This window comes from Eulemur rufifrons, chromosome 2 (genome assembly GCF_041146395.1).
Source record: "Eulemur rufifrons isolate Redbay chromosome 2, OSU_ERuf_1, whole genome shotgun sequence".
Lineage (NCBI taxonomy): Eukaryota > Metazoa > Chordata > Mammalia > Primates > Lemuridae > Eulemur > Eulemur rufifrons.
The window spans coordinates 95,115,526-95,131,542 of NC_090984.1; the positions used below are offsets into that span (position 1 = coordinate 95,115,526).

Sequence of the window (16,017 nt, forward strand, 5' to 3'; positions counted from 1 at the left end):
AATTTGTCTTGTTAGTCTGTAACTCTTGAAGTTGTCATCTCTGGGTTTTAAATGTAGTTACATAAACAAGTGATTTTCAAACTATAGAATAGCAAGGTAACTATTGGAACAGTTTTTTTCTTCCCTTATGTAATCATTATTAGTGTATTTTGTAGTACGTGGGAGAAACTTTCAAGATGGAAGTAGTTCATTCATAGGCATAAATACCAAAATCTTACCTAGTGGTTTTTTTTTTTAAATAAGAAATGCTGTTTTTATCTATGATAATAATAGTAAGACAAAATTCTTTGGGAAAAAAATGCATTCTTCTTGCTCATGATTCTTTTTAGTGTGTTTATTTCTCACGTGTATTTTTTATCATTTTAATTTGTACCTTTTTTTTAATTTTTTTGTTTGTTTGTTTGTTTTTTGTTTGAGACAGAGTCTCACTCTGTTGCCCAGGCTAGAGTGCCGTGGCATCAGCCTAGCTCACAGCAACCTCAAACTCATGGGCTCAAGCAATCCTACTGCCTCAGCCTCCCGAGTAGCTGGGACTACAAGCATGCGCCACCATGCTCGGCTAATTTTTTCTATATATATTTTTAGTTGTCTGGTTAATTTCTTTCTTTTTTTTTTTTCTTTCCAGTAGAGACAGGGTCTCGCTTTTGCTCAGGCTGGTCTCGAACTCCTGACCTCGAGTGATCCTCCCGCCTCAGCCTCCCAGAGTGCTAGGATTACAGGCGTGAGCCACCGTGCCCGGCCTTTAATTTGTACTTTTAAAAAAATACTGCCTTGCCTAATATAGGTGCTGCTGCTATTTCCTATAATCTATGTAGGCAGAATAATCTTTATTTTTGTTCTTTAGGTACAAACTGTTTTGAAGCCAATCCATCAAAAGGAAGGACAAGAATTAACTGCTTTGCTGAATGCTCCACATATTCAGGTAGAAAATAGACAGAGCATTATATATGTTGTTTTTCCAGCATTATTCTTCTTTGTATTTTTAATCAAATTCTCCTAGATCTAGAAGTTTTGATATTTACAACCCCTTCTACAAAATAATTACTATTGGATTATATATTCTCATATTTAACATTAACCAAATTATTTCTGAAACAACGTGTTTTCTTTAAAATTGGATAAAAATTCTTCCCCTTTTTGGTTATATTTCCCATAAATTTTAATTAGGGTATTTAGGCATTTAAGTGGATATTTTGTTTTTATGAATTTTAATAAGCATTTTAGACTTTCATAATCCATTCCAGAATATTCCCTAATATACTTAACACATCTTTAGTTATTAGCTCTAATTAATTATAGCACTTTGAAAGATTTAATAATCAGAATACTATATACATGATGAAATTAAAAATTGCTGTATGGGAGTAAATCATGCTGTTACTTTAAAACACTATGGATTTCTTTGAAACAGGCACTTTTACTGGCCCATGATAAGGTTGCTGAGCAGGAAATGCAGCTAGAGCCCATTACAGAGGAGAGAGTTTATGAAAGCATTGGCCAGTATGGAGGAGAAACTGTAAAAATAGTTCGTATAGAAAAGGCTCGGGATATTCCATTGGTAAGTATCCTGTCGCTGATCTGAGATTCTTTCTACACAGAGATCTTGTGCATGGCAGATGGTTGAAGACCTCGCTCCATTTCTGGTGGTTTTTCTCTCTCTCACTCTCTCTCTCTCTCCCCTTCGTTTTTTTCCAGACAGGATCTTTTCCAGACTCTCACTCTGCAGGCTGGAGTGTAGTGGCACAATCACAGCTTGCTCCAACTTTGAACACCTCGGCTCAAGCAATCCTCTTACCTCAGCCTCCCAAGTAGCTGAGACTGCAAGCATGTGCTCCCATGCTCAGCTAATTTAAAAATTTTTTTTTTTTGTAGAGACGGGGTCTCACTATGTTGTCCAGGCTGATCTTCAGCTCAGTTTTTCTCTTTTGAGGTTAACTTGTTGAACTTTTTCTGTGTTCTTGCTCATAGCCCTTTTTCAGTGGAGAAAAATTTATTACCTCTTTCACTCATAAATTGATGAAAATAATAGCTTGTAAAATATTTAAGGAACAAAGAAGAGATAAATAATTTATCCCTTGTTCATTATATTGTATCATTGTTCTCCCAGGTTACTTTTTAGAACAATAATTAGAAATTCTGATCTTTTCATACAATTATATTTATTTATTTTATTTTATTATTTTTTTAAACTAGTCAGGTGAAACAGTGGGAGCCATTATATTTATTGAAACACTGTTACTTCATTTCTTTTTTTTTTTTTTTTTTATCTTAAAGGGGTAGGGGGTTCTGAAGAGGGGTGTTCTCTTGCCCTGTTTTTTTGTTGTTGTTGAGACAGAGTCTCACTCTGTCACCCTGGGTAGAGTGCAGTAGCATCATTGTAGCTCACTGCAACCTCCAACTTCCTGGGCTCTAAGCAATCCTTCTGCCTCAGCCTCCTGGGTAGCTGGGACTACAGGTACATACTGCAATACCTGGCTGGGTTTTTTTTTCTTTCTTTTTTGGTAGAGACGGGGTCTCATTCTTGCCCAGGATAGTCTCAAACTCCTGAGCTCACACAATCCTCCCGCCTGGGCCTCCCAGAGTGAAAAGTAGGCATTTCTTAGTGCTTATATTTGTTTTAGAGTTTTTATATGTAAAACTTTTTTCAGTCTCTTAGTCTGCTATCATTGCCTTTAGTTTCTTTCCTTTATTGTCAGAGAAATATTCCTGAATCCTAGTATCTCAAATTGTGCCTTGAATAGTGTGGTACAAGGAATAAAGGACTTTTTTTATAGGCAGTTTATGGAACAACAAAGTCGTGACAAAATTTTAAAATAAAAGTTTAGTAGAAAAATGTTACAAACTCTGTCTACTTTCAGGCTTTATTCTATATCTTGTGTTTCCAGTTTTTATGCATACATTTTTCCTTTGTGCTTCCAATTTGTATAATAAAATATTAATGTTTAACATATTTTACTGTGAACTGGGTACAGCTACAATATTTAACATTTGAATAATCAGTCATATTGGTATTTAACTTTATCATATTTTGAATTAAAAAAGACTTTTACAGTAATAAGTCATGTTCACTAATTACACCTAAATGTGTTGTAACCATTTGAATAGGATCTAGCATATGGAGAACAAATTTGATTATAGGTCTTCACATATTGTTTTTAAGCAAATGAATTTTCCTGCTGTCATAAGCTTCATAAATCTGCTTAATTTCAGAATTCTAAGGAATAGAGTGTTTCTGAAGCTGAATATGTTGTGGGAAAAATGGTCAGCTTTCAAATCTGATTACAATTATTACTTTAGCTGTGTAAGTAAATTTTTTTTTAAGATAGCTGAAGGCTAGTATTGTTGAATAGGAAAAAATTAGAATTTAAAAATGAAGAAATGCTTAACAATAAATTGCATTTTTACTTTTAAATTAGATGTTAATTTTTTTTTTAGGGTGCTACAGTTCGTAATGAAATGGATTCTGTCATCATTAGCCGGATAGTAAAAGGAGGTGCTGCAGAGAAGAGTGGTCTGTTACATGAAGGAGATGAAGTTCTGGAGATTAATGGCATTGAAATTCGGGGAAAAGATGTCAATGAGGTTTTTGACTTGTTGGTAAGTTGACACAGGTAGAAGAATAATTGCCAGGTTTTAAAGAGCTGTTATTGGACTTCGAATAAAATATTTTTAAAACATTTTAAAAATAACTGTTAAGAGTACTAGACAATTTCTAGCCCGTAATTGTCCTAGGAGGTAATCATTCCACAGTATTTATTAATAGTTTTATTTTGGGGTGGGTACCACTGATGTTTGTGTTTTTTTGTTTGTTTTTTTTTTTTTACTTTCTACTTTATTGCTATCAGGTATATTTTATTTTTTCTGTAATCAGTTATAAGTCATCAATTCATTCAATAAATATCTATAGAGTGTCTACTATGGGCTAGCCACTGAGGAAACAGTAACAAAACAAAGTCCATCCTCTCCTGATTTTTATGTTCATTTTGTTTTATTATTATCTGCAATTGATTATTTTCCTAATAGTATTAGATAATGGCATTGCTATAGATCTGTTGGGTCCAATATAATAGCCACTAGCTGCATGTAGCTATTTCTATTTAAATTGAGTAAAGGGAGTTGAGTCCAGTCTCTCTCTCCCCCACTGCAAGACCCTGTTGCAGTGGTCCCTATGCCAAAGAAATTAATTAAGTAAAATTTAAAATTTAGTTCTTCATTTACACTAGCTGTACTTCAAGTACTGAAGAGAAATACGTAGCTAATGGCTACCATATTAAGGTGCAGATATAACATGTTTCCATCATTGCGGGAAGCTCTGTTAGTGCTTATGTAATGAGGAAGTCATTTTATAGGCATTTTTTGAGAGCAATTTATGATCACTTTGTGCAAATCCATAGACCGAATTTATATTCTTAATTACTTGGCATTGGTTGTTATAGTAGAATCTCTACTATCTGGTGATGTCTGTTATAAAATCTAAAAAACATATTTATAGCCTTATTTTCATGCAACCCCATTCATTGGATTGGTAGAGCACAGTGCCACTGGTCATCACTTTTAGCTCTTGTTTTATTGGCTGCTATCTTTAAGTTGAGCACTGTTTCCTGCCTTATCATTACTAGAAATTGTTATGATTACTGTCTAGGCTGGAGGTTTCTTAACAAAGCAGTCGGTGTTATACTGGGAAATAATAGTGAACCTAGCTATAAGACTCGAAACAGTTAAAAAATAGAATGGATGATGGAGGGAAGTCATCTGGGAATTGAGAATATTTGCGTTGGTTTTCTAGTCCTAGTCACAATTACTTTTGCAAATTCTGCATTAAAATTGATGTATGTCAGAGTAGATAACCCTTAATTTTTATAGCGCTGTGGCATCTTTCAACCCTTCACTGTGGAATCTTCCTGAACTTACAATGAATGTAAGAAAAAAACCCAAGACCTATGGTCTAAGTGGCTTCCACAATGGGGCAGAATTGCAGAATGCTATATTTTAGGATACCTCTAATATAATAGAATCTGTGAAAAACATAATTTGTGCTTCCTGATGAAATGGGATTCATCTTTACCAATTTTTTTTTTAAGTCTATGTAAGGTTTCTGGAATAGTCCAGTTTTGGGAATATTTATCATAAAATCATAGAATGATTTTCATAAACACAGATTTTTAAAATAACCTCATCTTTCTATTGCAGTCTGATATGCATGGGACTTTGACATTTGTTCTGATTCCCAGTCAACAGATCAAGCCTCCTCCTGCTAAGGAAACAGTAGTAAGTGATTTTTTCTGTTTGTTATTTATTTTTCCATGGCTACTGTTTATTTCTGTGTATCAGAAATATCACTGTAGGCCGGGCACAGTGGCTCATGCCTGTAATCCTAGCTCTCTGGGAGGCCGAGGCGGGGGGATCATCACTTGAGGCCAGGAGTTTGAGACCAGCCTGGGCAACATAGCGAGACCCTGACTCTTAAAAAAATAATTGGGTATGGGACAGAGGTGGGGGCTGGGGGGAAGGGATGGGTGTATACCTACTTGATAAGTGCGATGCGCACTGTCTGGGGAATGGACACGCTTGAAGTTCTGACTGGGGGGCATGGGGGTGGGAGGAGGGGATGGGTGCATACCTACATGTTGAGTGCGATGTGCACTGTCTAGGGAATGGACACACTTGAAACTCAGACTCGGGTGGATGAGGGGGCATGGGCAACATATATAACCTGAACTTTTGTACCCCCATAATGAGCTGAAATTTAAAAAATAAATAAAATAAATAAATAAATAAATAAAATAATAAATATTAACTATTATTATGATTACTTACTCTGTGCCAGGCACTACATAGGTAACTGAGTTGTAAGGAAAAGTTGAGAACCACTGCCATCAAATGCATTTACTTTCTTATGATAATTATAAAATGTATTATGTTAATATAATTTTCATCATAATTTTTTCTCATGTGGAATAAGACCTGAAATTTTATAATGCAGTAAGATTTTTACTAATAAATATTTTACCAGAAGTTACAAAAAATATAGAAAATTTCAGTGTATATTGGATGGATGTCCCTTTTTAAGTTAGGGCAGTTGCTCTATTAAGTTTGGTATTGCCCTAATGTTCATGTTTTTGTCTACCTACTAAACATCAATTTGATACCCCAAACTTCTCTCCTGTAGAAAATGGAAGAGAACAAATAATAAAGATATTCCTTTCTTGGCAGATGGTGAAGAGGAATCCCAGGGTTAGAGGGAGATATTTGAAAACTTGCTTGATGCCATAAAGTCTTTTCTTAACTCACTTTCACTATTTTCTCTTCTACAATTAATTTTAAAAGTTAAATATCGGCCGGGCGCGGTGGCTCACGCCTGTAATCCTAGCACTCTGGGAGGCCGAGGCGGGTGGATCGCTCAAGGTCCGGAGTTCGAGACCAGCCTGAGCGAGACCCCGTCTCTACTAAAAAAAAAAATAGAAAGACATTATATGGACAACTAAAAATCTATATAGAAAAAATTAGCCGGGCATGGTGGCGCATGCCTGTAGTCCCAGCTACTCGGGAGGCTGAGGCAGTAGGATCGCTTAAGCCCAGGAGTCTGAGGTTGCTGTGAGCTAAGCTGACGCCACGGCACTCACTCTAGCCTGGGCAACAAAGTGAGACTCTGTCTCAACAAAAAAAAAAAAAAAAAGTTAAATATCAATCTTTAGTAAGAAATAAAAATTACAAAGAAAATTATTTTAGAACATTGAATCCCTTAGGAAAGATACAAATAAACTGATGAATGATAAATCATTATCCCTTTACTTTATTCGAATTTATCATTAGGACTTCAAATGTGAACAGCTTGTAGGTACTAAAAAGAAAAGAAAAGTTGGGCTGGAAGATAATTGTATCCAAACAAGTCTATAATTTGAAATTTAAATAGAAGATTTATTATGGTTTGGAAACCAAACACTGTTTTGATCAGGTACACTGTACTGATATTATAGCATTATTATATCCCTGGAGCTTTCCTATGAGGATCAGCTTCTCTCCTTCATTTTAAAAGGGCTTTGTTTTTCATTGCATGGGAAACAAAATAATTTAGCCACTAAAAGAGGAAAGATTGATGGAGATAACTTCTCGAATTATTAATAAGAATCAGTAGAGTATATGAATAGAAGTCATACAGTATATGTTAAGGCAGTGCACAGACTTTAACTCATTCAAATGGTTAATTTCTCTGATATGAAATAAATTTTGCTTAGGAAAAATTAAGAGCTCTTGCTCATTTTAGATGGGACTAGGTAACCTTGTCACATAAGCAAAGCATATCCTCTGCCCACTCTGTACAAAGAGGGGCCCCATTCCAAGCTATTTAAATCAGACTAGTTGGGTGAGAACTGCCCAGGCAAGGGTAGATAGAAAAGCATTTCTGGGTGATTTTCCTGGCCTCCGATAAAGGTCATAAACCAGATATTTCCTCCTCACTGGTCTTTTTAATTTCCCTCAAGGTCCTAGTTCAGTAAGTACCAGACAATTACACAAGGAACGTGATTAAAATGCAGAGTCTGACAGTCTGAGGTGTGGCATGAGAAGTCAGCATTTTAATAAACATCCCAGGCAGGTGACCTGAGCAAAAACACTTTGAAAAACAATATACTGGATATACATTCAGAAAGTGGTAAAATTACCAATCAAGCTGACAAGTAGTCTGATTTGATAGATCTCTGAAAAGCTTGATAAAATTATCTCTCTGCTACCTCAAGTGACGGCTAAAATTCCATTTTTAGATTTCCAAGGTTTTTTGGCTAAAAAGTGACAGTTTAAACTGATTATGAGAGCATTACTAATTGACAGGGATGGTACTCAAGCAGATTTTTTTAAAAGCATATTTCTAGATCATCCTCCATATTAGAGATTTTTTTCTCATGCCAAGATTGTAAATTTGCATGTATAATCTTTTTATCTCCCAACTGTATTTTGATTTACTGTTATTCCACACTACTTTCTAAAATTCATTTTTGGTGCTGACTGACAAAGTTTTCAAGATTTTAATCAAAACTCTAATGTTTTCACATCAAAAACAAGGCTCTGTAGGGTACTGTTTGGGATGCAGCATAACATTTTCAAATTTGGTGAAGTGTCCTAACTATATTTGCTACAAGACTATGTGCTGTACGATTCCATTGACATGAGGTAAAATATAGGGGAAACTGATTAATGTTTCTAGAAATCAGGATGGTAGCGTATTTACCCTTGGAGGGGGTAAGGGTGTGTAGTGACTGAATGGGACATGAGTTGAGGCTTCTGAGGCACTGGTGATATTCTGGTTCTTGATTTGGGTGCTGGTTACACAGGTGTGTTTAGTTTTTGAAAATTCATTGAGCTATAGGCTTATGATTATGTGTATTTTTTGTACTTGTGTACAATGAAAAGTTACCCCCAAAAAGCAGACCACATTTAAGTTCTACTTTTAGCTATTTTATATTTTTAACTGATCACTTTTTTTTACCTGTTTCACTGTATATTGGGACTTAGCTTTCCATATTTCCTATTTACAGTAGTTAGTAAAATGTTTTATTAAAAAATGTTTTTAGGTAAAAATGGTACCTCAAGCCGAATTTCTATAATAGGCTGGTGCTTTCATGAGGAGTCTAGGCTATTATACTATATAATGAAGAGATCTATCTTTCTATGAATATGTATGTCTCTATCACTTAGTATTTTATCAAGTTTCATATAGTTTATCATCATGGATTGAGAATAGTCAATTTAGTCAGTATTTCAAGACCTTAAAAAGGATACTATCTAAAATGATTTTGAGACAGACTGGTATTATCTTTATGATATACAGCCTCAATTATGGTAAAGGTAAAAGAATTAAAGAAAGCCAAATAGCATTTGGATAGAAAAGGACTCAGAATTTTTAGGCTGTTAATATGTTGCTTGATTCATTGAGCCTGAACTTGCAATGTAACCTGTGTGGGGCAGAAATGCTTATTGCATATAGATGTTAGATTTCATTAGATGAAGGTAGGTTTCTTACGGATTTTGGAAATGTCACATGCCACTTGCCCAGCTTAGGTAAAAATTAAACAAGAAGTTAAGGAGAATATTAATTCCTTTATACCTTGTTAGAAGTAAGAATACTTTGTTATATTTTACAGAGACATATGGAAGAAATGGCATAGGAAATAACTTAGTTTTCTGTAATGTTCATGTGAGTTCTCCCTTACCTTTAGTGCTAGATAGCATAGCACACTTCTTTGATTTATTCTGATTTCCAGAAACGCATTGTTAGCAAAAATCATAACTTGTGCCATTAATCATATTTCCAAGCCTACATAGTACACAAGTAAGAATTGATTATAAACTTGATTTAGATAATTTTAGCAGTTTAGGGTGTGCTTATTTCATGAACCTAAACATATCCCTCTAGGCCGGGCGCGGTGGCTCACGCCTGTAATCCTAGCACTCTGGGAGGCTGAGGCGGGTGGATCGCTCGAGGTCAGGAGTTCGAGACCAGCCTGAGCAAGAGTGAGACCCCGTCTCTACTAAAAATAGAAAGAAATTATATGGACAACTAAAATATATATATACAAAAAATTAGCCGGGCATGGTGGCACATGCCTATAGTCCCAGCTACTCGGGAGGCTGAGGCAGTAGGATCGCTTAAGCCCAGGAGTTTGAGGTTGCTGTGAGCTAGACTGACGCCACGGCACTCACTCTAGCCCAGGCAACAGAGTGAGACTCTGTCTCAAAAAAAAAAAAAAAAAAATATCCCTCTAGAAGAAACACTGAGAGAGATTAAGGCATAGTTGGACTGACAGTAGTGGGGTCAAGAGGGGATGACAGCCCCAGGGAAGCTGACACTCACCTGCTTAGATAATAAGATGTGGTAAGGTTTAAAGTCTACCTTTTCTGGTAGCAGTGGTTTAGAAATCACATGCCTTATTGCAGAGTCATTGTTTTCCTAGTTCAGGAGGATTCTATTACATTTTTTCTGCTTCTCTCAAGCCTTTGAGGCACCTTTGCACCTCAGCTTGTAGCTGCTAACAATAAAGTAGTTTGGACACCCTTGTACATATTTGCACTCAGCAGAGAATACAACAGATAAGCCTGAGAAAATACTGCCCCAAAATACTATTACTTAACTAAATACCTTTCTCTCAACTCATAATTTCTTTGCACTAATGAAAAATTGTAATATTTAAAGTATATTTATGCTAAATATTTTATGTTGGCATTTTATTATTGTTGTTTTTATTTTTACCCCCTTTATCTTTTAGATCCATGTAAAAGCTCATTTTGACTATGACCCCTCAGATGATCCTTATGTTCCATGTCGAGAGTTAGGTCTGTCTTTTCAAAAAGGGGATATACTTCATGTGATCAGTCAAGAAGATCCAAACTGGTGGCAGGCCTACAGGGAAGGGGACGAAGATAATCAGCCTCTAGCTGGGCTTGTTCCAGGTAAGAGACAATATAGGAGATAGGACATAGTATTAAAAGAACATTTAAAATGCAAGTTTTAAAAAACAAAAAGAAAAGAAAACCTCACTTCTTCATGCCTATTAAAAAATTTGCAGTTGCTTTTTCATGTAGTTGGTTTTTTATGTTGTACCTGTAACATAAGTATCTTAACTAGAAATGTGGCCAATTTTGCTGGGTTTTAGAATGGAATTATGGTATAACTTCATCAACCAATCCCATATTGTGCTACATTCCCTTTAGGCATGTTAAGACTACCTTAATATCAAGGCAACAGAATCTGTATTGAACCCTTATACTGTAGCAGAAGATTATTATCAGTTAGGGTATTCACATGATGCACCACTTTTTAAGGACTCAGTAAGGTAACACTATTGAATTTATCATACCTAATGTGATCTTGGGGTATAAATAGGGTATCCCAAATTTTTTATTGAAGAAAATTATTCCTAATTTAGACTAAACTAAAATGTTAGCTCATATTAGACATTAAAATTATTAACAGAACATGTTTCTCAGAGAGCATTAAGATGATGCGCAATAAAACAAAGTACAGTCATGTATCACTTAACAATGGAGGAAATACGTTCTGAGAAATGTGTTGTTAGGTGATTTTGTTGTTGTGCAAACATCATAGAGTGAGTATACTTACACAAACCTAGATGGTATAGCCTGCTACCCACCTAGGTATATGGTATAGTGTGTTGATCCAACCACCATTGTATATGAGGTTCATCATTGTCTGAAACATTGTTAGGCAGCACATGACTGTGTATAATTTTTCCTACAGATTGTTCCTACAGTTCCAGAATAGGGGTAGTAGAATAGAGTGAGGGGAGCAGAACGAAGGGAAATATGATAAGCTGTTAGAGAAGGCAAAGGAGTACATACAGGGTGATAAAATGGGAATAGGGTAAAGGGTTAATAATTCATTCATTTATTTGGTCAGCAAATATTGTTATATCTGCACTATAAAGGCACTTTACTTAGTACTGAGATAAGCCTCACTTATATACTTGACTTGAAAGCATAACCACTAATACCTGTATGTAATTTTTTCTTCTCTGTGTGCCCTATTTGATAATACTTTCATAGATTTGTCTCTGTGTGTTATAATACTTTCTACCTTATATTCTTGGTTTGTAAACTTCTTGAGGTCAGAGGCTGTATCTTATTTATTTTAAATCCAGATAATATCGGTTAAATTAATAAATAAAAGGTGATTAAAAAAAATAGTTCTGCCAGAACTGGTGCTTCTGAATTAGACCTTCTAAGGCTCTTCTATAACTTTACTGGCTTATCTTTTACCTATAATATTTTTTAGGGATCATCTCTCCTATTCACGTTGAAGATCTTAAGCATAACAGATTTGTCTGTAGAATTTGCCTTACATTGAATATGACTATAAGTAATAGTTTAGGAGAAAGGAGGAGGAGGGTGTGAAAATAACATTAAGAAATATAAACTATTAGATGTGTAGTAGGAATAGAGGAAGTTGTCCAAAGACTTTGGAACAATTTATAGTGCTCCCTTTTATCTCTGCAACTTAATCAAGGAGATTTTTCTGGGTGACAAATTTCAACATAATATTTACATTTATTCTTTATGTGCATAGGGCTCCAAATATCTCACTTTAAAACCCAAAAGCTACAAACAAATTTTGTCTATACTCAGTCATATTTCAGGGAAAGAGGAATAGACTTCTCATATTAACTTTAGGAGATGATGCTACAACCCTTGATTCTTCACAGTAACAGTTATAGGACATTTCTCTAGAATCCTGAAGTATTGAGCAGCCATCATGGTTCTACTGGGTGCTTGTGATTAACATGAATTTGGTATCTTCTTACCATGCTGACATTAGCCCATAAATATTCAGAACTAGTGTTTATTGATCGATTGAGTTTCTGGAAGCATTTAGATTTCAATGATAACATTTCTAAGTCTTTTTATTACACTAAGGACTCGTCTTAGAGTTTGATGGTGGTTTTCCGTCAGAATTAGAAGGATTTTTAAGAGGTCATCATGTCCGTCTCCCATTAGTGTCTGCCACTATTTCAAAATAGCCTACATATGTTCATACTATAAAAATGTGCCACAGAAGTACATCACTGTGATGTTTTTAAATGTTTTAATATGTGAATGATTAAATTCTTTTTAAATCTGTTAATACTCATTTTTAAATTTTAATGCCCTCTAGTAATAGTTACTTGTTTTACTAAATTGTAGTCTATACTGCCCCTGGAGATAACCAGGCTTCCTTTAATGCTTCTTATGTGTATCCACATAAGATTTTGCTTGGGCTCTTATGAAATACACTAAATTCTATAGATTATCCCAACCTATATAGAATTTGCTTACTGATTGTTAAGAGTCCTTGGCTTGAAACTGAAAGAATTAGATATAAGTACAACTCTAAAGTAATCCAGAATTTTCTAAGTAAAACCAATTTTATCCCAGAAGAAAAGACTGATTTTAAAGTAGAAATCTGAAAAGAAAGTGAAGGTCAGAAACCTTGAAAGCCTTTGGTATTAAAATCTTAATCCTGTGAGGAAAAACATGTTTTCCATTTATTTGTATTATTGGTAACTTAAAGGTAGGAATAAAAAATCATTGACACATGTACATACAAACAGACAAAAAGAGGGATTAAGAATAATAAATGCAAGGGATTGTGTTGAGTAGTATCTTAGAATTGAAAATTGATGAATGCTTATATATTATTTTGGAAAACTTAACTCCTAGAATTAATATGCTTGATTTGGGATAATTCTAAATGACGAGAATCATTGTAAGATCTAGCATAGTTACATTCCACAAAGTAAATGCTTGGTGAAAACTTTTAAAAAGTTAAACTATTTTCTAATATCGGTTTATTTATTCATTCTAATAGATGATATATATTCCAATAATAATAAGAGAGGTTGAAACTTAATATTTTAAAAATTTGGAGGCTAGCTGACATTACTCTCGTATTGGCAGAAGGAGGATTTGGAAGGGAGTATAAATGAAGAGTTACCTTTAGTATTTCCACCTTAATTGAAAAAATACTTATATCTGAAATATTTTATCTTTCTTTTTCTTTCTGTTATTAAGGTAAAAGCTTTCAGCAGCAAAGGGAAGCCATGAAGCAAACCATAGAAGAAGATAAGGAGCCAGAAAAATCAGGTTAGATGCTTATATTTGACATTAATAAAATGTTTCTTGGGTGTTCATCTAGAACTATGTTTAAATTTGCATATCAGCATATCAGTTAGCACTGTCAAGAAAGATGTATTTATGGAAATAATGATGTGAGAGGCAAAAAACTGATTATCTTAGGATTATAGAGAAAGGTCAAGATTTTAAGTATTAAAGATTATCTCTTTATAATGTGCAATTAATGAAAATTATAAATACTTTCCTGAAAAACTAATCTTTCTATGAACAGTGTAATAATTATTTATAAATTTAAATTAAAAACAATTTAAGATTTTCAAATTGAAATATGTGGCTTTGTTTAAGTAAACACATTTATAGTTATATGTATGGTTGTTCAACAGGGAAACTATGGTGTGCAAAGAAGAATAAAAAGAAGAGAAAAAAGATTTTATATAATGCCAATAAAAATGATGGTAAGTTCTACTCTCTGGTCTAGAGTTATATCCAAAAGGGTTTTAAATCTAGTCCTATTTGCCTCTTCATGTAACATATGTGCTTAAACAGTCATTTAGTAAAATTATTTTCTTCTGGAATCCTATGAGTAAGGTAGTGTTTGGAATTCTGGAAAAAACTGGTATAAAAATTAAAGTACTATTTAGCATATATGATGTTAAATTGACAGTTTCTTCCCATTTTTTTCTGTTTAAACTTTTTTTGCAAAATTAATACTTCTAACAAATTCTTACAAAAAAGATGTGTTTGAAGTAAAAAATGATTATTTCATCTATAATAGCTCCCGTCACAGAGGCAACTCATTCCACAGAGCCCACTACCAGGGAGCCGAGTCAGGCACACAGGAGTGTTTTTGTTTTATTTTGGCTGACTGCTAAGATTAAAAAGCTTTAAAGTTGTAGCTTCTCTTAAAGGCAAGAGCCCTGATAACCTGGGTTAGTATTCCCACGTCACAGCAGTTTGCTGGACCTGAGTGATGGCTGTTGCCCTTATATTGGGCACCTGCTGTCTAGTTCAACAGTCTCTACCACTCCCACTTTTTAAAAAACCCAACCTGATTTACTGATTTTATTACCTTCTTGGCTGGGCCTTACAGGCATTTGAATTTGCTGCCCCTGCTTTGGTTCATGTTAGAAACAAGCCAAATAATAAAGCAAAGGCACTCCTTAACTTCTTACAGAATTTATAAGGCCTCTCAAGAATTTGAAATATTTTTAGGCAGCATAAATTAAATTAATGAAGATAAAATTTATAGATTATTATTATTATATTCCACATAAAGCTAAATCTAAGATTTGATCTACTTTAATAAAATTTTTTCCTAAAATAACATTTTAATGCTAAGTTTGATAGATTATATAGCTAAGAAGACTGAGTTTTAAATTTTATCTTCTATACTTGTGGTGAATATCTCAGTTTCCTTTTTTGAAACAGACTAAAATTAACTGGTCCAGCTCTAAAAACTATTATACTATAGAAAACTTGACATATTGGAAACCTAAAGATATGTAAACTAAGTCTGTAAATCAAAATGCTACCACAGCTTGATTATATATCTTAGTAGAAGTAAGACTTAGATTTTTGAGAAAGACTTAGATTTTTGAGAAAAAAAGCATTTTGAGAAGGGAAGGAATTATATTTGCTGTTCATGATGACGTCATCATTAACATTTGTAATAAATAACTACAGTTTATAATAACTGCTCTATTCCAGGGCAGTAACTATATACTTTAGATCTCAGAATAAATTCCTTGAGGTTACAGATAAATAGATTCAAGTTTAGATATTAAAATGATCTGTTTAAATTCTTAGAACTAATAAATGGTTGAGCTGGAATTTAAACAAATGTAGTTTGAGCTCCTACTCTGTGCCAGGGTCTATGCTGAACACTGCCAAGACTAAGATGGTCCCTCTGCCCTCATGGAAATAGTGCTGAGAGAGTCTAACTACACATCTGATGCTCCTTGGCAGTCAGGTGAAGTAATATGAGTGAGGACATAGCAGGCTGCTAGTTGTCTGCTTTTGTTCTTACCAGTTGACAGTTCTGATTTCATCTGGATTATGGGCTTCAGGAATGTTACCCCACCCATCATAATTTGTACCTCATCTTGAGTCATGACTCTGGGTTAGTATTCCAGAATAAAGTAAACATAAATGCAAAAAGTGTGGATAGCACAGGTATGATCTGTCTTCAAGTTATACAACTACAGGAAAGTATTCCAGCTTTCTCAGATAACATTATATGTACATGTATATGTCTGATCCTTAAAACAGCCCTCTTAATTAGGGTATTAGTGTCTGCATTTTAAAAGATGACAGATATTTAATTAGTTTATTTGCTGATACCCCATCTGCTGTAAAAGTATTAACTACAAACTAGCTATTTTATGTAAGGATCAGTAT

General features: G+C 34.3%; 1 protein-coding gene across 2 annotated transcripts in view; it reads left to right on the top strand.

Moving 5' to 3' along the window:
* Nucleotides 1-16,017, top strand: part of PALS1 (protein associated with LIN7 1, MAGUK p55 family member) — an 85,810-nt gene that overhangs the window by 55,639 nt on the left and 14,154 nt on the right. For both annotated transcript variants that reach the window (XM_069487759.1, XM_069487766.1), the window contains exons 6-12: nucleotides 845-922; nucleotides 1,412-1,558; nucleotides 3,436-3,597; nucleotides 5,191-5,268; nucleotides 10,260-10,443; nucleotides 13,558-13,629; nucleotides 14,004-14,075. In XM_069487759.1, coding sequence (XP_069343860.1) covers nucleotides 845-922; nucleotides 1,412-1,558; nucleotides 3,436-3,597; nucleotides 5,191-5,268; nucleotides 10,260-10,443; nucleotides 13,558-13,629; nucleotides 14,004-14,075 — 793 coding nt within the window. The remainder of the gene's footprint in view (nucleotides 1-844; nucleotides 923-1,411; nucleotides 1,559-3,435; nucleotides 3,598-5,190; nucleotides 5,269-10,259; nucleotides 10,444-13,557; nucleotides 13,630-14,003; nucleotides 14,076-16,017) is intronic.